Consider the following 17,283-nt stretch of genomic DNA (forward strand, 5'->3'; position numbering starts at 1 on the left):
TCAGTAGCTTCTGACTTCAGCTCAGTTCATGATCTCACAGTTCGTTGAGTTCAAGCCCCAAACGAGGCTCTCTGCTATTAGCACAGAGCCTGCTTCAGATCCTCTGTCTCCCTCTCTCTCTGCACTCCCCCACTCACTCACTCTCTAAAATAAATAAACATTTTTTTAAAAGTGTTTAATATATAACTGCCTCATTCCAAAAAAGGATTTCAGGCAGCCAAGGAAACTAAATAGAGTTTAACTATGGCTTTAAGGCGATTATTGTAGTCAACATTTAATGGCATAGTGAACACTACAATTTTCATGGTTGCACCAGACCATAATGCCATTAAAAAAGAAAAGAAAGAGGCAACAACTCATTGAGAAAAGTCTAAGGCTCCATAATTAACTAAGTTGCCTATATATCTTCAAACACCTCTACACCTCTCTCATCCAATCCACCTTTCATGTAAGGTCCTGAGACAGTAATTTATTGCTCCCTTAATAAGCTATTAACTACATGTGGAGGTGAAAAAAAAAAAAAAAAAAAAAAAACGAAAAAACAAACAAAACTGAAGTTGTTACTACACATACCTGTATTTTTCCTCTCAAAATTCACAACAGAAATTTTATGATTCCTCCAATGAAGAGTGTTTAAATGACAGTAAATACAATGAGATATTAGCACCAGTGTGGCAAACGTGAGACTAGACTAAAATTTTAGCCAGCTCCTGCCCTAGGCCACCCCCACCAAACAACTCCCGTGAGCCACTCCACTGAGTCTAAACCAAGACATCTTACCCTTCAGCACCTGGGATGGCCTTGCCAGGATTCGAACCTGGATCATCTGTATGGTCAGACAGAGGCTTCCAATGAGCACAAGACCAGCTGCGGGTGCGGATCCCTTCCTCACAATTAAAATTCTGAAATGCCAGCCATTTTCAGAGAACCCAGTTTCCAGAAAGAAAGTTTTTACCAGATACTAAAAATAAAGAACTCAAGGGGGAAAAAATGAACGTAAGGATCAGGCTACATGTCTCAAAGCTAAAAGACACTTCCAAACACACCATCTCCTTTGGTCATAATCACCTTGAAAAGGAGGCAGGTAAAGATCATCTCAACTTTTCATAAGTGAAGTTAATGCAGAGGTGTCAGACAGAACTCTTCCAATGGGACTAAACTACTCAAAACTGTAAGGAAAACCAAGAGTGTTCTAGAAACTTTACCTTGGCATTTTTCTGGGTTGGGCAAAACTCTGGACCTCTTTTGAGGCAAATTTATTCGAGGATCCCCAACTGTCAGTCCCAAAATAGTACCGGCTGGAATTTCTGCTGGTGATGTTATTCCTTTAACAAAAATAAAAACAAACAAAAAAAAACAAGTTTACACAAAGTCACTCACAATATATATACATATGCTTATATTTTCAGTTTTTTTAATAAAAATTTCTTCTTGGGCTATTAAAAAACATGTATTCCTCTTTTTTCCTATTAATACTTTTAGGGAGTAGATTAACATTCATAAAGAATGACGTTTCTTACCAAAAACATTAAATTAACAAAACATTATTTTACAACACGAACATGTATATTGCCATCACTGATAACTACAGTAGCTTTATACACAAATGCAATTACATACAAGTAAGTTTAGTCCTTGGTTTAGTACCTGGTCTATGTGTTTACCTATCATAACAGAATGGGAGCTATTTGGAATACTAACATATACTCAAATAGCGTTTCCCACGCTCACTGAGTCAGGTACCTCTCCGACATGTTTTCTTGCTATATTATGACAAGCAGTAACAAGTTAAAAAGTACCACTCCATGTAGGCAGCCCAACTGTAAAACACTCTTTGAACCCACTTCCCACTCCTCCCTTCTTCCCCAAACCACCCAGTCAGCATTCCCTCTGAATACCTCCCAACAATTCAAAAATGGCTTCTTGTTTGTGATGAAGGGAAACGCTATCAGGATTCTTACAGGTTTCAATCCACCAATGGTGAGGTGTCTTCTCTGTGTCCTCTCCCTCCTGAAAAATAACAATTCCTATTCACCAAATAATGAATTGGACTTGATAATTTTATTATGGCTGTGATATGGGAGAAACTGCCATTATATTTAACACAGTAATTAACACCAGACTGACTACTCTTCTCACTAGAGGCAAGGACATAGTGTTACAGTTCTCTCGAGATTTCACACACTAACAACAATACCCATGGTTTTCAGAGAGACCACCCAAGCTACTCCATAGCTGCATTCTTCTGTCAGCACACTATGGACAAAAGAGGCCTGCTCCTTGCTCCTCTCCTACTACCACCAACTTCATACCAATTTAAGTAACAAAACGTTCCCCACCAAAGGAAAACGAAACCTTCTGTTTGAAAAAGCAAAAAGATATCTTATAATCACATTATTCCAAAAAACTTCAAATAAGACACACAAATGCTTTACTTATATTTTTCTCAGACAGAAACAGGAATCGAGCAAGGTTTCAAAAAGCACCTCAGGGATACCTGGCTGGCTCAGTTGGCAGAGAGGAGTATGACTCTCGATGGGGTCACAAGCCCCATGCTGGGTACAGAGATTACTTAAAACAAAACAAAACAAAACAAAACACAAAAACCCTTAAAACAAAAAACCAAAGAGCACCTCAAGCACCAGTTACACACCAAGGAAGAGAACCTATAGCCATGATTCATACTGAAGTTCACTGAAGTAGGATGTGCTCCTACAGATTCTAAAGAAGCACCATGTTAACATATGGGCTATTTACCTCACAGAAACTCAGACAACATAGCTTACAGGTTTAAAGTACAGGCTCTGGAACCTAACTTCTTAGGTTCAGATCCTCACTGAGCAACTTATTAGCTAGAGTGGAGCCCCTACTCTGTGCCAGGCACTGTGCTAAGCACTGGAGACAGAATCTTTGCCATCAAAGCTCCATGTGAACATCGCATAAGTACCTAAGCAGATCTAGACATATAAATTGAGGAAATGTGCAAAATATAATGAAATATAACTTATATAAGTTAACTTGGGGGTCAGGAAAGGATTCTAGAGGGAAATGATAATAGAGGCTGAAATGTGAAGAACAAGGAAGGTTTAGCTAAGAAAAGGCAGGGGCCGGAGGAGGAGGTGGGGGGCAGAAAGTTCAGCCCGGTGGGGAAAGGGGGTGTGAAGGCTCTAAAGGAGAGGAGATCTGACATATTCTGGGACCTGAAAGAAGGCCAGTGTGACTGAGATGCAGGTGAGGAGAGATGAGGGCAGACGCAGGAAGGCACAAGAGTATGAAGTCATATTAAAGGCTTTGGATTTTACCATAAATACAATAAGAAACTATTCAAAAGCTTTTAATTGGAAAGTAACATGATGTGAATAAATTGTTAAAAGATTATTCCATTGCCTGCATGGAGAATGGAGTGAAAAGAAGGAACAGTAGAGGAAGCGAAAAAGCTGCTTCGGTATTCAGGCAAGAGACACAGAGGTTGAGGCAGGTGTGGAAGCGATGGAGAGGGGAAGAGAGAGAAAGAGAGAGAGAGAGGGAGGGAAGGAGAAGCTGCCTTTGTTTTTTGTTTTTTTGTTTTTTTTTAATTTATTTTTGGGACAGAGAGAGACAGAGCATGAATGGGGGAGGGGCAGAGAGAGAGGGAGACACAGAATCGGAAACAGGCTCCAGGCTCCGAGCCATCAGCCCAGAGCCTGACGCGGGGCTCGAACTCACGGACCGCGAGATTGTGACCTGGCTGAAGTCGGACGCTTAACCGACTGCGCCACCCAGGCGCCCCACTGCCTTTGTTTTTTAAAGTATCTTTCTTCATTAAAAGCTCAAAACCTATTCAGGCTTAACATCTTATTTGGCCATGTCAAATCTGTGAGAGGCACAGTCAACAGAAGGGTGAGTTGCACTAATACAGAGGAAACAAATAGGATCTGAATCCGAGTGTCTGATTCCTAACTTAATCTCTCCTCTCTATATCTGCGTGGTCCACTTGGTAGCCACCAGCCACAGAGAGCTATCTCTATTTAGTTAAAATTAATCGAAGGTACAAAATCAGTTCCTCAGTAACACTAGCCACACTTCAAGTGCTCAAGAACTACATGTGGCTAATGGCTACCATACAGATGCCACAGAAGACTATCATCCTTGCAGAAAATTCTACTAGACACTGCTGCACTAGACATATTGCTCTTAACCTTTTAGGGATCACAGACCCTTAAAACAAGCCCCAGAAAATACGCACCACACAAGTACAAACAAACAAATAAAACCCGGTACACACTTTCAGTGATTTTAGGGGTTCTCTGTTACCCACAAAACTCACAAACTTGCAAGGAGAGTATGCACTTAAACAAGTTAGTTTACTTACTAGATTTCCCTAGATTTGTTCCTCTAGAAGTGAAAGATGACAAAGTATTTGATACTAAACATAAGTAGAGAAATAAACATTCATAGGGCGTGGCCCAAAATGCTACTGAAATATGTTAGGTTTCAAATTTGCTAGGAAGGACATAACTGGATTAAACCACTACAGTCACATTTACTCTTACGGTATGGACAGAAGCAGCTTTTAGTGCCTCAGTTAGGATGGAGTGGGAAAGTGGACCGATCAACCGGAGCCTGTTCATCTCCATCGTCAAATCACTGAAAGAGAGAAAAGATCTTAAGATGGAAACCTTCATCATACACAGTGTCTGAGCCACTGGCAAAAACAGAACAAGTCTTCACTAAAATTGTTCGGAGGATTCAGAGAGAATTCACCTGTACCTGATTATAACGCCCGTGGCTGGAGAGACCCAAGAATATGGTTGATGTGGATCTCTAGTTCCATCACCGATGACTTTTTTAACCGGTTTAGCATTTTCTCCATCATCTTTCCGTTTTCTTTTCTTGCCAATTCTCTCATCAGGTAGTTCCGTTTGGCTTTTTTCCTGCGATGGTGTCAGCAGGGGCTCCGGGGTACAGACAGTTGATTTGATGGGTTCCATACACTGGCACGCTGCTTTTATTTCCTCTAAAATATCCTAAGGAAATATTTAAAAACTTCAGGTAGTTCAGTTCGTATTATTTTTTTCTTCCTTTAAAAATACACATTTTTATACCTTTACAAATTAAACGAAATTCATCATGATTTATCAAAAAGCTTTTTTGGTGCTGCCGAACAGTGCACAACACTTGAAACAAAAAAACTTCAAAGTGTCAAAGATTAATGAAAATAATGTGACTACTCTGAACAATTAACATTTTCCAAAATCAGATTAAAGAGAAAATTTATAGTCTACCAGAAAAAAGCAGTGACTATGCCAAGAAAAAAAAAGAGAGATTAGAAATCATCAGAATTTGGGGCACCTGGGTGGCTCAGTCGGTTAAGCGCCCAACTCCTGATTTCGGCTCAGGTCATGATCTCAGGTTGGTGTGTTCGAGCCCCACATCAGGCTCTGCGCTGGCAGCACAGAACCTGCTTGGGATTGTCTCTCTCTCTCTCTGTCCCTCCCTCACACACACACACATGCTCTCTCTCTCTCAAAATAAATAAACTTAAAAAAAAAAAAAAAAGAAATCATCTGAATTACTCAAAATAGCTTCTTATCATCAAAGAGGTTCTTACAAGGACCTGGATACCAACGAAGCAATTCAGACCTGGTAGGACCATTAGACCAAATGCAGCATTTCAAGCCACTGCATACATAATATGGTGGGTTTTATCTCTACTTCCACTTAGGATTTACTAAAAAGTGAAAGGTCAAGATTTGCTTCATTTCATATTCACGTAACGTTCTTCCCTATATTCTAATACCAAGTTCTCGGCGAAACTTTTATACTATTTAAATTTCCAGAGCATTGATTTCAACAGGAATTAAGAATGCAGTAACAGAGTCATGAGGAAATAACTCAAGGATTATACCTGTTTCAGAGTTGGATGAAGCCAGATCCATAACTGCCTGCTCTCAGAAGTGTGACCAGGGGTCCACTCAGGCTTCCAAATAAACGTAACAGGCCCCAGCATCTCTCTAGGGTATTTATTTGCCCGGTAAAGTATGACACTACCTTGGCGTTTTCCAGACAAGTAGTGAACTGCTGCAAAAGTCAGTCCTGACACAAACAAAAACAAAATTCTCTGATTTCCAGTGCTGAGATAGTATTTCCTGATTGCCATCGTGTTACCTACTGTCTATCTCTATGAGGGATGAGGTGCTGGTGTTGACCACTGCATAGATCAAAGCCTGGCACACAGTAAATTCTCAATAAACACTGAATGAATGAATGAATGAATGAATGGGGACTGAGTTTTTGCCCCACTGAATTCACTACACCAAAATAAAGGTTCTCTCACCTTCCACTTAACAATGCTACAAATAATTTGAAACCACCCCACCTTTCTTACATTAACATTCTCATTGGGAACAAGAACTGTCTTACGCATTTTATATATATTTAAATTCCAAAACACTTACTTGCTCATGAAATGAACAAATACGCAAAGACTAAAAGAGCATTCAGCTTTAAAACCAGTTTACCTGCGTCTATGCTACACATCGGAGAAAGTGCCTTCAGTATTTCTTCCTCTTTGCCCTTCAGCTCCAAACAACAGTAGTAGGATAGATCCTGCACAAAGGAAGAGACGTAATCAAATACTTAGAATGGGACATGGGGGAAAATTGTAAAACGCCAAAAGTCACATCAGAAAAACTTCTACCAGTCCAAGACTCAGAACAAATTGCCAAGGCTATCATTTCTTTAAGACAAAACCTGAAACCTGTCTATTCTTAGGACATTAGCAAATATTTTTAAACCAATCTAAAGCAAAATCAAAATGAATTTTCATTTAAAATTTAAGTTACTGTGTCTTTTCTAGAAAGAAAATCTGTGGGGGTACCTGGCTGGCTCAGTAAGAGGAGCATGAGACTCTTGATCTTGGGGCTATGAATTCGAGCCCCACATGGGGTGCAGAGATTACTTAAATAAATAAAACATTTTTTTTTAATCTGCGTTTTATGCCATTTTTACAAACAAGTTTTAAGTAGAGTATAAAAACTGCTGCCTCTAAGTAAAGGGTTATTCCTCCCCCAAATCTATCTAAGAAATCAGAGTAGAATACCACGATATCAATATATTCTGCAAAGTTATGCTAAAGTTCACTTTGGTTAGCTAATTCAGGACTCCAAGATTATTTAACACTGAACCTAGAGACATAATGTCGTAATTAATTTATCCTATATTCCTCCCATGCTTAATCTTGACTAGGATATTCAACTCTGACTAAACAATGTTCAAGGAAAAATGAAATTAATGAGAGCAAGACCTTACCGACTTAAATGAGATGGCAAGAGATCAACTGAGCTAGTAAAACAAGTATGTTAAAGAACCAAAACAACAGTAACAGTCACTGAACGGATGCTGAGTGCCAGGGCCTGGGCTGTCATCTACTACATCGTACACATACCAACACGTGACGAGCCAGGTACTTTCTGCTGCCGTATGACAGACGAGGATACCGACAGAGACTGTCCCTGAACAAAGCTATACATCAGCAAGTGGAGAAGCCAGCATTCGAGTTGGGCTCACTGACCCCCAAACCAGCCCCTCTGCCACATCACATTTAAGCAATTTCAGTACACTCAGCACCTGAGACTAAAAGGGAAACTACAGCTAAGCTTCTGACAAACTCACAGAAATCAGTGCTATTACACACACACAAATCTTCCCAGCAGCAGGGATCCACCGTCAGCTATCAGTGTACAGGTGAACCACACCCAAATCTGTACAACTGAGTGTCAGCACCAAACAACGGTTAATAGCCTGGAAGTCGTGGCATCAGACCTGGGCTGAAATCTCAACGTCACCACTCACTGGCTGTATAGCCGTGGGTAAATTACATAACTTCTCTGTTCCTTAGTTTCCTCATCTGTAAAGTAGAAATAATGCTAACTACGTCTGCTGTGGTGTTGTAAGGACTAAAAGAGTAAACGTATATAAACCATTAAAACCAGGCCTGGCATAAGATTAAGTACTCAAAAATGTCTGTTACTATTAGCTATTATTTGTATTACTTAGGGCTGATCAAATGTAAAGAAAATATCTGATAACGGCAGCAAAAATCTTGCCCCAAATAAGAAGTAACTTACCCATCTGTCTTAAAATTTGGGAAATGGCAGTGTATGGCAGAAAAAGCACAGGCCAGGGAAATCAGCTGCCCAAAGGCTACCTAGCCACCAACAAGGTGCATGACCCTGGACAAGTCACTTTATCTCTCTGGATCCCAGTTTCCACAATATAGATAAAGGATTTTACTATAATCAATGATTTCTGCTGCTGAATCTTCAAATCAAAAGCCCTTAAAAGGTTCTTGTATTATTTCACACCCATTAGGATGGCTATTATCAAATAAACTAAAAATAGTAAGTATCAGTGAGGACATGGAGAAATTGAACGCTGGCACATTGCAGGTTGGAATGAAAAATATCATAGCCTCCATGGGAAACAGTAGAGCAGTTCCTCAAAAAATTAAACACGGTATTACCATGTGAAACAGCAATTCCACTTCTAAGTATATACCCAAAGAACTGAAAACAGAGACTTGGAAAAGATATTTGCAAGTTCATTTCATAGCAGCATCATTCACAACAGCCAAAAGGTGGAAGCAATCCAAATGTCCGTTGCTGGATAAACAGACAAACAAGATGTGGTATGTACATACAATGGAGTACTATTCAGCTTTAAAAAGAAGGGAAATTCCAACACACGACACAACATGGCTGAACCTTGAAGACGTTATGTTAAGTGATGTAAGCCAGTCTCAAAAGGATAAATATTGTGTGATTCTCCTTATATGAGGTATCTAGAATAGGCAAATTCCTAAAGACAGAAAGTAGAATGGTGGTTGCTGGGAGTAGGCGAGTGAGCAACGGGGAAGATGAAAAAGACCTGGGGATGAATGGTGATAACACTTAGACAACAATATGACTATAGTTAATGACACAGAACTGTGCACTTAAAATAATTAAAGGGTAGGGTGCCTGGGTGGCTCAGTCAGCTAAGCATCCGACATTAGCTCAGGTCATGATCTCACAGTTTGTGGGTTTGAGCCCCACATTGGGCTCTCTGCTGTCAACATGGAGCCTGCTTCAGGTTCTCTGTTCCCCTCTCTCTCCCCCTTCCCGGCTTGTTCTCTTTCTCTCTCTCAAAATAAATAAACCTTAAAAAATAATAATAATACTTAAAAGAGGTGCCTGGCTGGCTCAGTCAGTGGAACATGTGACTCTTGATCTCAGGGTTGCAAGTTCGAGCCTCACACTGGGTGTAGAGATTATTCAAAAATAAAACCTTGGGCACATGGGTGTCGGTTAAGTGTCCAACTCTTGGTTTCAGCTCAGGTCATGATCTCTTAGTTTCGTGAGTTTGAGCCTCCCACTGGGCTCTGCACTGGCAGCATGGAGCCTGCTTGGGATTCTCTGTCTCCCTCTCTCTCTGCCCCTCCCCCACTTGTTCTGTGTCTAAAAATAAATGCACTTTATTTTTTTAATTACTTTTTTAATGTTTTATTTATTTTTGAGAGAGAGAACAAGAACAAGCGGGAGAGGGGCAGAGAGAGAGGGGGACAGAGGATCCCAAGCAGACTCTGTGCTGATAACAGAGAGCCCCATGTGGGGCTCAAACTCAAAACCATGAGATCATGACCTGAGCGAAGTAAGATGCTTAACCAACTGAGCCACCCAGGTTCCCCTTTTTTAATTAATTTTTTTAATGTTTTATACATAAGTAAACTTTAAAAAATAAATAATAAAATCTTAAATAAGTAATTAAACCGGTAAAATTTGATGTTATGTATAGTTTACCACAACTTTTTTTTAAAGGTTTTTATATTGATTATTCTCCTCTACTGCTTTCAAGAGGCATCAGAGACTCCTAACACCAATGGTTTTCAAAACTTGGCCAAGGCTTCTAGTTATGGAACGAATCAGTCAGGGGGATAAAGGGTCAGGCACAGGGAATACAGCCAATGATACTGCAATAGTGCTGGATGGTGACAGATGGTAGGTAGCTACACTGTGGTGAGCACAGCATAAAATACAGAGAAGTTGAATCACTATTTTGTACACCTGCGACTAATGTAACTGTTTGTCAACTACACGCAGATAAAAAAATCTTAAAAAACAATAAAACCTGGTCAAGGCCATCCTGCCATTGAAGACAGAATCTTCCAAGAGTAAATTTCTAAATATGTCCTGGAAGAATGAAAGCCATTGATTTACCAATTGGGGAAGGGGAGAGGGACGACCAGATAAATACTATTACCAGGCATAAAACAAACTGTCCTCTCAGAGAATTTAAAACAAACTTCCTAGCATCCCACTGAATCCTAAACATCTACAACAGCATTCTGAACACTGCTAAGGGCACACAAATATTTGTTGTTGATGAATGACTTCCAAATGAATCAATGCTGAATAAATTTCAAACATGACCACCAAGACCCTGCAGGACCTGGTTCCTACCTATTTTTCCAGAACTAATCTCCCCTTAATGTTATCCTCTCTTTTTTTTTTTTTTTTAATTTTTTTTTAACGTTTATTTATTTTTGAGACAGAGAGAGACAGAGCATGAACGGGGGAGGGTCAGAGAGAGGGAGACACAGAATCTGAAACAGGCTCCAGGCTCTGAGCCGTCAGCACAGAGCCCGACGCGGGGCTCGAACTCACGGACCGCGAGATTGTGACCTGAGCCGAAGTCGGCCGCTCAACCGACTGAGCCACCCAGGCGCCCCAATGTTATCCTCTCTTAATGGTCTCACTCTCTTCATCTTTATCACATCGAATTTACTTCAATTCTTCCCTCTTACCTGACTTCCTCTGCCACGTCAACTCTCTCCTTTCCTGATCCTTTAGAGCTGAGCCCAAACATCACTTCCATTTCGTCTAAACAAACATAAAATGAAAACCAACTAGAGAAGCATACCTGGAGAAGGCAACGGTTTGTCATGGCTCGGTAGCAGGCTCTGTGGCTCTTGACTGTCGGCCTCTCCCCGAGACAGTAGCCCCACTTCTTGACCATGTGAAACCGTTTGGCGTGCCAGATGTGAGTCTCTAACCATATGTTCTTCTTTTGTCTACGGTTAAATTCTAGCACCCGGTTTTTGTGACATCTTCGAGCTTTATGGCATTTATTTTTTGAATGTTCTTTTTTCTGGTGCACTGCTTTCTCTGCCTGCGATTTCAAGAAGAGAGGCGGGTCCTAGTTGGTAACTATCTCAAAATAAAAGTTACATGTGAGGAATTCAAACAACTAACTTTAGATTAGGTGGGAGTACCTTTCAGACTCCATCAGTGTGCTTAATTTTTTGACTTGGCAATTTCTCCAGTGAAAGAGCAGACAGAAGGCAAGCGTGAAGGTTTCAGAAACGGGCAAACTCAGAGAGGAAGCACAGTTCTATCACTTACTAACCGGCAAGTTTGTGGACTATGAGGATTAGAGTCTTTATAAAATGCTCCACACAGTAACGCAAGCTTATTGTGGCTATTCATGTTAGAGAGCAAGAGAAGAAGATGCCAGCTCTTTTGTTATTGGTTTTATTGTTTTGTAAACCTCTGGGATTGGAACTAAACCCAAAACAGGATGAAAAACGTGAAGTGAGGAAAACTTATACATTTCAATGTCAGTTAGGTACTGATAGACAAATGCCATGGGAGACAAACCTGACAATCTAAATCTAGAAAGCACAAAATTCCTGTTCAGTTTTCACTCTTACTCTCCTCCATAGCTGAGCTAAACTTTTATGGGGGAAAAAAACCCAAAACTCTTCTCCGTTAGTTTGCTGAACTCCTCTCACCCCAACACCAGTATAGTACCACACACAGAAGGCACTCCATGAGGAACTTTTGAATCAACTAGTAAAAGACATGGGTAGCTGAGACAACCTGAAAATGTCCAAGCGAAGAATTTTGATAAAGCCAAAAACAACTAGACTTGAGGAAAAATTAAATCCAAGTTTCAAGTTTTCAACGTTGAAAAAGTCAAAAGGCAAGTACTAGGCATTGTTGCCGCTTTTTCTCTTGATTTTCCAACTTTAAGCTGGCCACACCCTCAAAACGTAGAGCTAAAATTGCTTATGTGGTAAGAAGGTCAGGATTTTATTTTTAATCTGACAGCGGAACCTCAACTATTTAACACCATTAAAAAAAAAAAAAGGGACCTGAAATTAATGAAAAAAAAAAAAATTGAAGGAAGGAAGAAAGGAAGGAAGGAAGGAAGGAAGAAACAAAGAAATGAAAGAAAGAAAGAAAGAAAGAAAAAAGAAAGGGTTTCCAAATGCTATATGTAATATCCAACTGCTTGCCAATTAGATAGCAAGGAGGAAGGTGGGGGGATAATGATTAAATCCAAAAATAATGCAAAAGAGTACATTGCTTTTGGTTTTCACTTTAATTCTATTAGGTTAACATTTCTCAATTTCTTTTAGGAACTACTAACTTGAACACTTACACTAAGTGAAACATATACCTCTTTCTGGGCGATTTCCTGCAACCGCCTGGGAAGGCGTTTGACATTGTGGCTCATGGCTCTCCGTCTCATGTGCCGGGGCAGCGTCTGGAAAACCAGTGAATTAGAAGATTTCTGGGTCACTGCTTTCAACATGGCACTGATTTCAGCAGCTCGGGCTTGAGCAAAAGTAGAAGCTGTAGACAAAAATAGCATGATAATTAAAGACAAGTCTAGAATCAATACTTCTGGTCAATCTCAGAAGGAAGACAGATTTGAAGTATATGAACTTAAAATTCACCCACCACCCAAACCCTTAATTAGATTAATACAGATGGTGGCTATATCTGTATTATATATAAAGCCATTCTGTTTCTACTTTTTTTCAAGTTCTCTATAAGGATTCAGTGTTACTTTTTTAACCATAAAAAAAGTTTAAAAGCATGTTTACAAACAATTCCTTAAAACAGAGGGCTACATGGCATATAAATCACAACCATTTTTTTAATATAAAGTTATTTATTTATTTTGAGGAAGAGAGAGCATGTAAGCAGGGAAGGGGCAGAGAGAGAGAGAGAGAGGGAGAGAGAGAAAACCCCAAGCAGGCTGTGCACTGTCATCACAGAGCACAACGTGGGACTTGATCTCACAAACCATGGGATCATGACCTGAGCCAAAATCAAGAATCAGATGCTCAACCAACTGAGCCACCCAGGCACCCCAACCACAACCATTTTCAAGTGCAATAATCACATAAGAAAACAAAGAAAAAGTAAAATTGAAGTCACAAAGGTTGTGACTTCAAAAGTTTGTTTTCTTTAATATTTTTTGCTTTTTCTAAATATATAATCATAACTTTACTAGTTTTCCTTATTGAAAAGCAGACCTTTTTTTGAAGTAAACAAAGTGCTGGGGACATTTAAGTGCATTTTTCCCACCAGGCACAGAGACCAGAAGGCATACCTAATGAATACAGAGTTATGCATACCAGGGGTGCAGGTGATGGGGGGAGGGAGTAACAGGAGAAGAGATCTGAAGGGGCCTGGAGACAGGTATTTAAAGGTCTTGGTTGGGGCACCTGGGTGGCTCAGTCGGTTGAGCGTCCGACTTCGGCTCAGGTCATGATCTCACATTCTGTGAGTTCCTGCCCCGCGTCGTCGGGCTCTGTGCTGATAGCTCAGAGCCTGGAGGCTATTTCAGATTCTGTGTCTCCCTCTCTCTCTGACCCTCCCCCGTTCATGCTCTGTCTCTCTCTGTCTCAAAAATAAACATTAAAAAAAATTTTTTTTTAATAAAAAAAAAAATAATAAAGGTTTTGGTTGCCCTCGGAGTGTGTTAAATTCGGTTTCATCCTTGGAGAATGCATGTAGACGCCATTTTATATTTTAAAAAGGAGTGGGGCGAGGGAAAAGGTTTTAGGACAAAGTAGAACAGTTTACAGATAAGGACTTACAAGAACAAGAAGAGGAAAAAAAGAGAAACTGAAGAATGGAGAGCAATCAGGCCCAAGGAAACTACAGCCACAGTCCAGACTAGAGGCGAGAAGAACCCTCAGTGGAAGGAGGAGAGGAGAGAGACCGGGAGGCAGGGCCAAGGTGGAGAGCACTGAAGCAAAGGGCTCATCGTATAATCAAACTTCACTTCTTCACAAACACCTACCAGTTATATACTTGGGAATCTCCTGAGAGGTGCCCTCAGGACCTGCTTTCCATCCTCCCTTTTTTTTAAACATTATTTTGGAGGAAGACTGTTCATTCACATCAGGATCAACTGGGGAATGGTGGATCATTTTGGTATGCCGCGGTCGTGAAGTTCCAGGAAGAAGCTCTAGTTTGTTTTCAAAAAGAAAACAAAAAGAAATATGTCAGCCTTACGAGCAATACAGATTACAGTGGAGAACATCATTTGCTGGGTGGCAATCAATGCTAATTAGGTTTTTAATGCTACAACTAGCCAGTAAGGTGGCTATTACTATCTTTCCTTAAAGAGGAGGAAATCTACCTACAATAGGGAGGTGAATTAATTTGACCAAGGTGATAAAGCTAGCAGGCAGCATACTGGCTCATCTTGTCAGCATGACAAATAAACCTTGCATATAAATTATGAGGGAACTTTTCTCCGAACTTTTCTCCAATAAATTATGAGTACAACATAAATTTTAAATCTAAGCTCCCTTCAATATTACAATTTACATGATTTTGTATATTCAGTCTTTTGTCGTAATTCTCTGCCACACTCAAGTTGGGAGCCTGTGTTAAATTAAAGAAAAGAAATAAAAGCAAAGTCTATACAAATGTCTGTGCATTGAAACCACTGACTTTAAGACATCAAATCACAGTCTGCAAAGGGAGGGAGAGACTAGCAGAGAATTTTACAGTGTTCCTCTTATTCCCATTACACTGTTAATTATTAAGCCCCTATAAACCATGAAACATGTTACAAGGTTTGTCACTGGGAGATTTAAATGAGGTAAGACCCATTAAGGCTTATGTGGCATGACAGGCATCAACTGTTGGATCTGAAATCTAAATCTTACAAATAGAAGAGTCTAAAACTTACTTCACCAGACCCAATGCACACTATTCTTTAAAGTGTCCCCCAAAAGTTCTTGCTCACCTGCTTGCTATCTTCCCAAACTGGCATTTTCTATTGCTACCCAATGAACAACTAACACCTTGATATCACTTTATAAGGTTCTAAAATCAGCACACAAGTTAAATGTATACAAAACACACTATTTCTTTTAGAAAATAAAGAAGTGTAATTTAATAATAACTGTTAAGGTAGAAATATATCTGTTCTAAGATACATACAGCCAATTCTTGTCATTCCCAATAGTTATGCTCTATAAAGTCACAATGAACGCTGAATTAGCAAATACTGAACCACTGTTCCAAGAAATATATACATGTATATACGTACACAAGTATACATACACATATACGTACATATATACACATATATACACACATACATACATACATATATACATATATATATATACATATACATCACATGGATTGCGATCTCAAATCATAAAAACAACTCATCCTAGTAGATTCTGTTTCCCTTATTTTACAACTAGAAAAAAGAGGCTCAGAAGTGTTAAGTGATCTGTCTGAGGCCACCCACAACTAGAACTCAATCCCCAGCTAGAGCAGGGGCTTCCCGAATTATGCCGCACTGGCCCATCAGAGTCTCCACCCTCTGGCCATCTCTGTAAGAAAGTTGAACCAAGGCAGCTGGGAACCTCAGCTGAGAATGCCCACATGGAGTGACTCAAATTTTTTCCCTCTCCTCGCAAATCCACGAATAACCACCAAAGTACCATGAGTATTAATTTGGGGGTTACAAATAAACTTAACAACTAAGTGAATGGGCAAAACAAAATGTGCAAATAATGAAGGTCAACTGATCTGTTTTTAAAAAGTGCAGGTCATTTAACCATTTAAATAATAACTATCAAAAAGAGCTGACATAAGCATTTTGATCCAAACAGAGTGGAGAGAGTACCGTGTGTATCTTACCTTGTTTTTGAGCTTGGAAAGATTTCCCACCTCCATTATAGTGCTTTGTGGCTCTATCAGCCATGAAGCCAGAGGATAAAGTCACGTTGGTGGGCTGATTTCTCATTTTCTTAGCATGTTTTCTTTCTTTTGCATTAGACATTTCTGGAAAGAAAATAATAAATTTGGTATAGGGAAAGGGAACTTCCATGCAAAAATAAAAAACATTTAGTAAATAAATATTCATGTAACTCAAAATTTGATTCTTGGGTAAAATTAATCTTCATTTATTATAGGTGGATTGATGATATCAAAATGCTATCGCGATCCTGACCTACAGCAGAGATTCATCACCAGGGCATCTCTAGGGGAGCCATGAATGGTATTAACACCACAAACCCAATTTAAAAGAAAAAAAAAAATAAGTCTATTGATGGAAGAGACCATTATTAGTATATTCCAGATCACACCTAGCAGAGTGCCTTGCACAAAGTGGGGCTCAACATAAATTTGCTCAGTGTACACGTGCATGCATAAATGGAATAAAGTGTGCCTATAATACATTTATGAACAGAATAAGAAATATTTGGCCAAGTACCACGCCTTCTGACACAGCATGACTATCTGCCAAGAGACCAGCCTATCTTCCTTTTTGAAAGCAGATCCCAGTCACCAGGGCTCTCACTTCAGATGTGAGGGGGATGCGTGGAGACCTGTAAAGCTAGAAGAGGCACCCGTGAATGGGAACATGGGAGGGGCGTTAGGTGGACGACGCCGCCCAGATCTCAGCGTGGTCCCCTGAATGACCCAACTCATTCCTTAGAGTGGTCAGCAGGATAGGGGTGCAAGCCCATTCCCAGAACGGCGTCCGTCGGGCGGGACAATGCGAGGAAATGACCAACGCAGGGGGCTCGAGCACAGGGGCCGTAGGAGGCGCGGGGCCGCAAAGCGGGGCCCAGGCGCAGGCTGCAAGGGACGAAGAGGAGGTCAGCGGGGTCTGAGCGGAAGAAAACCGGGAGGAAAGCCGGCCCGGTGCGCGGGCGCCGGGCGGGGGACCGCCACGCACACTCCCCCCAAACTCGCGGACCCTGGGGACACCAGCCCGTCACGACCTACCTGCCAAAGGCTCTGAGGCAGGGCTCCTCGGGTCAGAACGACAAGGCTCTGCAACACTCCCCTCCGTGGAGACGTGTGTGGCAAGCGATCTGCAGGGCGCATGCGCCAGCGCGGCCGTGGCCTCCACGTGGCCGGGAGCCCCTCACAGACTACAACTCCCAGAATGCGGAGCGAACCCCCTCCCCCCCGCCCGGGAAACAAG

General features: G+C 40.7%; 1 protein-coding gene across 2 annotated transcripts in view; it reads right to left on the reverse strand.

The window, feature by feature from the left end:
* POP1 (POP1 homolog, ribonuclease P/MRP subunit) overlaps positions 1-17,233 on the reverse strand; it is a 35,407-nt gene extending 18,174 nt beyond the window's left edge. Inside the window, exons 1-11 of one of the 2 annotated variants that reach the window (XM_049633047.1) lie at positions 17,082-17,233; positions 15,987-16,130; positions 14,119-14,286; positions 12,481-12,656; positions 10,939-11,187; positions 6,501-6,588; positions 5,888-6,075; positions 4,750-5,006; positions 4,533-4,626; positions 1,899-2,010; positions 1,206-1,325 (exon numbers count right to left, since the gene is read on the reverse strand). In XM_049633047.1, coding sequence (XP_049489004.1) covers positions 1,206-1,325; positions 1,899-2,010; positions 4,533-4,626; positions 4,750-5,006; positions 5,888-6,075; positions 6,501-6,588; positions 10,939-11,187; positions 12,481-12,656; positions 14,119-14,286; positions 15,987-16,128 — 1,594 coding nt within the window. In that variant the 5' untranslated portion in view covers positions 16,129-16,130; positions 17,082-17,233. Of the gene's footprint in view, positions 1-1,205; positions 1,326-1,898; positions 2,011-4,532; positions 4,627-4,749; positions 5,007-5,887; positions 6,076-6,500; positions 6,589-10,938; positions 11,188-12,480; positions 12,657-14,118; positions 14,287-15,986 lie in introns of both variants that reach the window. The other variant, XM_049633046.1, reaches the window with a different exon arrangement.
* Between the last annotated feature and the right edge of the window lie 50 nt (positions 17,234-17,283).

Source organism: Panthera uncia, chromosome F2, assembly GCF_023721935.1.
Source record: "Panthera uncia isolate 11264 chromosome F2, Puncia_PCG_1.0, whole genome shotgun sequence".
NCBI lineage: Eukaryota > Metazoa > Chordata > Mammalia > Carnivora > Felidae > Panthera > Panthera uncia.